The following is a 7,597-nucleotide window of genomic DNA, read 5'->3' as shown; positions in this document are numbered from 1 at the left end:
ACAAAATCATCATTTGTCATGAACTATAAACAGGTCAAGCTTTGAAATCATTAGTATACCTAATATTTATCTCCATTTCTTTCCTAGGCATACCAACGATCATCACTCTTTGGGTTGAAGATATAAGTTGATTAACTACTTGTTCTTCCCCAATTATATTCTCAGCAACATCATTTGTATCAACTAACTCCTCAACACCAATTGAATATTCAACCAAGGGCGATTTCTCTAGCTTCATTTGTTGAGGTTTCTCTTGAGGGGAAATGAAAGTTTGATATTGCTTCTATTGAATAGAATCACTTATCACAAGCCCCTTTCCCTTTGAAGTGAAAACATGAGGTGGGGAAGTATTAGGACGACCCATCTTTAGCTGATATGTAGGCCTTTCCTCTACTATAGGAGGCTTTCTAGCTAACGCATCAACATTCTCCAACATCTTTTGTTTCCTAATGATAGGATCTTTTATCTCTCCAAAAGCTCGAGGATAATTAGCATGCTACCTTCTTCTCCTCTTATCATACCTACCCACTTCGTTCTTTTGTCATCTACCTCCATCTAACTCATTCATTGTCAAACAATTTCTAATCACATCCTCTTCATATACAACCTCATGAAGGAACACATTCTTCTTGATGCTCTATTTGATTTGATTAATATATCCTTTAGAACAAAGATCCACTAGAATCCAATCCCATTCTATAAGCCTACAAATTGAATAAATCCCTATCTTCATATCAGTCTCTTTCTCTTTGACATACCAAACTACCTTTAAAATGATTTGAATTGATGACATTTATTCTATTTAAGTTAGATGTATTTTTATGATTTACTAATCCCCCAAATTCGAGTGGTGGATGGTTTGTAGTAAACCTCCTTAAATCTTTACTCTCTGGAATTTAATAATGACTATTACAGTTTGAAAATCTTTAATATTTTTTTTTCCCACATTTAATAAATAATATCTTATTTTTTGGAAAAAAATAAACAAAACTCTTTAATAGATTTTCTGCCAGTAAAACTGATACAGAGTTTTGAATTTTTTCCCTCTTGATCTGGAAAACAAGTAAAATATTTCGAGTGTCTTAAAGCTTCTGATAAGCATCGAATGCGCATTCTTTTCAAGTCCATCAGTGGGATTAATAAATTCAACTTTCTCACAATGCTCAGTGTTCTTGAAGGACTATTATTTAGAGGAAAATCGCAGCAAAACATAAAAAGCAGTCATATTTCTAGTACTGTCAGGACACAAATCAACTCACGGTCTTGTGAAAAGCAAAATGTGGTCTCATGGACGGCGATGATAGGAGAATGTGTTAAACAAGAAAAACCTAAAGAGGCTCTTGAACTTTATACCCAAATGCAAAAGGAGGGTACGCTCTCCGATAGTCAAAATCTCATTTTTCCTAGTGTTCTGAAGGCATGTGCGAAGTTGTTAGCTTTACGATTCGGTAAGGAAATCCATGGCTACATTATCAGAAGTGGTTATGAATCGGATTTTTGGGTAGCCAATTCTCTTGTTTTTATGTATGCGAAATGCCAGAATTTAGAGGATGCACGTGAACTGTTTGACAAAATGTCTGTAAAAGAGATGGATTCATGTGTTGCTGTGATTGTGGGTTATTCTCAAATTGGGAATTGTGATGAATCTTTGGGTTTGTTGGATCAAATGCAAATGGCAGGTTTGAAGTTTGACTTGATCTCTTGGACAACTATGATTTCTAGGTTTGTTCACTATGGACATGATGTGGAAGCGCTAAAGCTTTTCCATCGAATGCAGCTTTCAGGTGTGCGACCAAATTCTTATACGGTTTCAAGTATTCTTCCGGCTTGTTACCATTTGGCTAGTGTACAAAAGGGGAGGCAAATTCATAGTTATATAATTAGAACTGGAATTGATAAAGATGTTTTCGTGGGGAGTACTCTTGTGGACATGTATGTTAAATGCCAGTGTCTTGCGGATGCAAGGATTTTCTTTGAAAAAATGCCTAAAAGAAGTGTGGTCTCCTGGAATGCAATGATTGCAGGCTATGTACACGAGGGTAGTTGCGATTTAGCTTTGAGGCTTCTTAATCAAATGCAGTTGTCAGGATTGAAACCTAATTCGTTTACCATTGCTAGCGTACTACCAGCATGTGCCAGCTCCGCGTGTTTGAAATATGGTAAAGAAATTCATCAGTACATACTCAAAAATAAAGTTGAGCTAAATGTCTTTGTGGAAACTGCCCTTGTAGATATGTATGCAAAGTGTGGGAATATAGAAAAGGCACACATTGTATTTGACAAAATGTTAGAAAAAAATGCGGTTTCATGGAATGTGATGATTGCAGGCTATGCCCAGAATGGACATGGTAGTGACGCTTTAAAACTCTTTCATGAAATGCAAAGAGCAGGAATCAAACCCAATTCAATCACAATGGTAAGCATTCTTCCTGCCTGTGCTCACATGGCAACTTTACAACAAGGCATAGAAATTCACAATTATATTATTCAAAATGGATATAGCTCAAATTCCCTCGTAGGGAGTGCTCTAATAGATATGTATGCAAAATGCGGAGATATAAAGGATGCCCGCAGAGTATTTGATGAAATGCCAACAAGATGTGTAGGCTTTTGGAATGCAATGATCACAGCATATGCCTTGCACGGAAGGGGTGAAGATTCTTTGGCTATATTCAACCAAATGCAACATACAGCTTTAATGCCAGATCATATCACTTTCACTGGTGTTTTGTCTGCATGCACCCATGCAGGAATGGTCTGTGAAGGCATGGAATTATTTGATTGTATGAACCGAGTTTATCACATCGCACCGCGTGCAGAACATTATGCATGTGTGGTTGATCTTCTTGGCCGTGCTGGGTGCCTTGACGAAGCATGTGGCATTATCAACAGTATGCCATTTGAACCTACAGCTAGCATATGTGGTGCTTTGCTTGCTTCTTGCAGAACTCATTGCAACGTGGAGATTGGAGAACTAATGGCAGATCATCTTTTTAAGTTGGAGCCTGAAAATTCTGGAAATTACATATTGCTTTCAAGCATCTATTCTGCAACATGCAGGTGGGATGATGCAGAAAGGGTTAGGAAGATGATGAGAGACAGGGGGGTGAGAAAGAAGCTAGGATGCAGTTGGATTGAGATTGACAAAAGCATGTACACATTTTCTGTAGGAAATGAATCACATCCAGAAATGGTATGTTCCTGATGTGGAGGAGGAGGAATGAGGCAGGGTATGTGCCTGAGTAAAATTTTGTGGCCCATGATGTGGAGGAGAAGGAATGAGTCCTCTGTGGTCACAATGAAAAACTGGCCAATTTTTTTTGGCTCATCATCACCTTATCTGGTAGACCTCTCTGAATCACCAAGAATATACGTGTCTCTGGGGATTATCATACTGCAGCTAAGTCCCAAAGATTGTTGGCTGAGAAATTATTGTGAGGTGTTCCAAACGTCAAGGATGGAAAATATTCTTGTGGGGAGTATTGGTAATGCTAATTAGATCAAACAGAAAAGTTCAGCACACAAGGCTACATGCTCAAATATCTTATGTACCTAGCTGTGACCAAGGACTATGTCAAGTTTCTATTTATTATTTCTTTCTGTGTTCCCATGGACTGCAACAATATTAGAGCGTGTTAAACAAGTAAAACCTGAAGAAGCTCTTTCCCATGGACTGCAACAATATTAGAGCGTGTTAAACAAGTAAAACCTGAAGAAGCTCTTGAACTTTATGTCAAGATGCAAGAAGAAGGATACACTCTCAGATTAAAAAAATCTGGTTTTTCCTTGTGTTCTCAAGGCAGAAAAGTTGTTAGCTTTACAGCTTGGTACTGAAATCCATGGCTACATTATTAGATGTGGGTTTGAATCCAATGTTTTGGTCTCCAATTCTCTTGTTTTTGTTTATGAGAAATGTTGGAGTTTAGAGGATGTGCACGATCTGTTTGATAAAGTGTCTATAAAAGAGATGGCCTCAAGGGTTGTTGAGATTGTGGATTATTCTCAAATTGTGTATCCTACGAGTCTCTTGTTTTTTTGCATGAAATGCAAATGGCAGGTATGAAGTTTGACTTAATCTCGTTGATATTCACAATGACATGATGTGGAAGCTCTAAAGATTTTCCATCGAATGCAGCTTTCAGGTGTGTGACCAAATTCTTTTATGGTTAAGTATTCTTCCAGCATGTTATCACTTGGCTGGTGTATAAAAGGGGAGGCAAGTTCATAGTTTTATAATTAGAACTATAATTGGTAAAGATGTTTTTGCGGGGAGCACTCTTGTGGACATGCATTTTAATTTTAAGTGACATTGTCTTGTGGATGCAAGGATGTTCTTCACAAAAATGCATAAAAGAAGTGTGCCCCCCTAGAATGCAATGATTGGAGGTTATGTACAAGAGGGCAGTTGTGATTTAGCCTTGAGGCTCCTTAATTAAATGCAATTGTCAGGGCCGAAATCTAATCTGTTTACCACTGCTAGCATACTAACAGCATTTGCCAATGCAGTGTGAAACATGGCAAGGAAATTCATCAGTACATAATCAAAAAATAAAAGTCGAGTGAAATGCTTTTGTGGAGACTGCTCTTGTAGATATGTACGCAAAGTGTGGGAATATAGAGAAGGCATTGTCGTATCCTTAGAAACCTCATTATTTCTCTTGTATGATCCCTAGCTCTGATGTAATTTGGACTAAGTGTGGAGTTTTGGATTTTGTTATGTGGACCTATCACCTATGTGTGTGTGTGTGTTTGTGTGTCAGCTGTGAACCTTGATGCTAATATTGTTGAATGTAATTACTATCCTTATCATGTATTTTTAAATTTAATGCATTGATTTTGTTTAGACTAGCCCGGATTAATGAATGGTTAGCGGACTTGTGTGAGGTTTGTTGTTGATAGAAGTATCGGGGTGCAAGACGAAACGGATTGTGTGGTTCCGTGATGAGAGATAGAAAAACGATGATGCCCTTTTCGCATCTAGACCTCACCTATAAGTTTGCCAACCTAAGGTTCGTTTCACTCTAGGACCGTAGATGCCTATTTTATCGCAATTGTTGAATTGCTCTGATTATATTGAATTGCTCCGATTATATTGAAGACATTCATAATAACCTTAATCTCCATCAACTATAAACATCGAAAAATACCCTCATTAAATTTATATATACATAATTAAACGAATCAGGCATATATAATAAATAAAAATATATAAAAGATAGACCATATTAAAATAAATATAAATAAATAATAAATAAAACATTTTTAAATAATTGAACATTATTTGCATAGAATGGAGGGCTCTAGATAAGTAAAAGCCAAACCAAAATATCAATGATGGACTGTATAAAGTGGAGGAAAATAAAAATAAGAAGGAAAACATAGGAACGGAAAACCCGTGAGGCAATTGACCTACAAGAGTCGCCATCAATGGAGTCACCTACTCCTTACAGCAGGAGACAGCCTGCAATCAATGAGAATGGCGAGGGGCTTGGAAAAAATAGACCATTCCCTGAGAGGCATGATGATGCCAGAAAGGAAGGACATTTTGCAGGTTTTGACTCGAGAACAGAATGCCTTTTGTAACAAAAACCCTCCATGACCTCTGGAATGGATAGCTTTTTATGTTGGGGCTGAGAAGGCAGAGCAGTGGGAAGTAGGCAGCAAGCTGGGTGATTGAGTGGTGAAAGGATTTGGGAAGAAGGAAAGTGCTAAGAGTGACAGGGTTAAGGAAGAAAATCTCTCAAACTCGTACACCAGGACCTTGGATGCCATTGCTCCAGGTTTTCTTATGCATTTATTTTTTCTTTCTGAATATATTTGCTATTTCCATGGTTAAAAAAATAATGAAAATCTGTTAAAAATGCCTCTTGATAATAGCTACAACTTAGGATATGACTGTTGGAACTTGGAATAAAAAAAAAACCTTATTTAACCCAAAAATTCTTTATTGCATATTTCTTTCATTTTTTAACAGTTTTGACTGTTACTAGTGCCAAGTTATGTGGTTATATATCTAGCAAGTCTATTTAGAACCAACAAATTCGCTTTCACCAAGTGCTGCAACCCTTATGGGTATGGTTGTTGTTTGCCTCTCTTTTTTTCTCACTTTTAGCTTGACAAGGAGCCTTATTGAAGGCGGGTTTTCTTGCTAGATTATAAATGGATAATTTAGTTTAACTAACTATACAAATAACCAACAATAAATGATTTAAATATACAGAATGTATAGGCTAAATAATAAGCTGTTATTGTGGGACAGTGTGAGCTGCACTTTACCATTGCGATGGTATGCCTGCTGTGGAATTTAACATTTTTTCAATTGTTATGGTCTTGATACAAGTGGTTGTGAGAGTGGAAATTCATGATAATATGCATTCCTTAAAATTAAAACAGCAGTAGTATATTCCATACCGAATACAACTACAGATCGATCCTTCTTGCATTGTTTCCTTATTAAATAACTGGGATGATTATGAAGATCTCGATTCTTGTATAGGACCTTCTCAATGTGCAATTCTCCTTATGAAATTTAAGGATCTTGGTGCCTTGAGTCGATTCATATATCAGGTTGCTGTACCTAAGATAAATTTTAATCACATGAACAAATTCTCTATGGTACCCCATCTCATCCTCTTATCTTCACCGTATTTTGATTGTTGGTGTAATTATTTATTCATAAGGATATAATTACACTTTACTTAAGTTGACTTAGGATAATGCATCTCATAGTAGTTTGGATATGAGACACTTAGGGAAGTGTGCACATAGGGATGATGTATATAGGAGAAATTCCACCTTTTGCGGTCTTATCTTATTGTTACATTCCACCTTCAGTGGGTGATCCACCTCTTGTGGAATATTTTATTATTTCTCCTATCTACCTTTGTTTCTCATTGAGCCACATGTCATGATTGTGTGCTTACATATCCATATGGCCTTGCCTATATAAGCAGGCTCATCTTCTTTGTATTGGTTAATCCAGTTGATCATATTTTCATATTGATGAGAATATAGTTCATTCTTTCAAATTGTTGTCTCTCTTATTTGTGCTATTCTTCGTGCCCTTGATCTTGGCAAATTCTCACATGGTATCAGAGCCATTGGGGCTTCATTGATTAGCCTTTTGGAGACATTTTGGAGGGCTTCATTTTCAGATTTGAGGAGCTGCACTTTTTGGTGGCATAGTATAGCGATTTTGACCTCACCATTGAGTCCGAGAGGTCGTTTCCATAAAAATCGAGTATAAATTCGTCTATATTTGGTGAAATTGTTTTTTCGGGCTTCAGAGGAAATTTTTGCCCAATTTGGGCGTTTGGTACGGATTTTCAAAAATAATATTTTTTTTTTTAATCTGCAAAATTTTCACTTTTAATTTCATGTAATTCGCAGAATTTTTTTTGGTATATTGTAAAGTGTTTTATTTATTAAAAATCAAAATTTTTTTTTGGGGAAGGGGGGGGGTTGTTTCCCCCCCTGCGTCAGCCTGTGCAGAGCCGTATTGACTACACCCCGGTTTTTTGGGCCCCGCCACCCACTTTTTGGCGTATCTGCCCCCTTCCTATCGGCGCCCGACAGTCTCTTGGCTCCGTTGTCTGCT

The 7,597-nt window shown here is 37.1% G+C and overlaps 1 protein-coding gene across 1 annotated transcript; it reads left to right on the top strand.

Annotated features, from left to right (window-relative positions):
• Positions 1-1,045: 1,045 nt before the first annotated feature.
• On the top strand, positions 1,046-4,757 carry LOC131070557 (pentatricopeptide repeat-containing protein At1g08070, chloroplastic). Its single transcript, XM_058006122.2, has 2 exons — positions 1,046-1,784; positions 2,025-4,757. Exons 1-2 carry the CDS (start codon positions 1,106-1,108, stop codon positions 3,203-3,205), a joined length of 1,860 nt encoding a protein of 619 aa, XP_057862105.2. The 5' UTR covers positions 1,046-1,105; the 3' UTR covers positions 3,206-4,757.
• The last annotated feature ends 2,840 nt before the right edge of the window (positions 4,758-7,597 follow it).

This window comes from Cryptomeria japonica, chromosome 2 (genome assembly GCF_030272615.1).
Source record: "Cryptomeria japonica chromosome 2, Sugi_1.0, whole genome shotgun sequence".
Lineage (NCBI taxonomy): Eukaryota > Viridiplantae > Streptophyta > Pinopsida > Cupressales > Cupressaceae > Cryptomeria > Cryptomeria japonica.
Note: the sequence above shows the minus strand (reverse complement) of the source record. Positions and strands in the feature narration are given on the sequence as shown.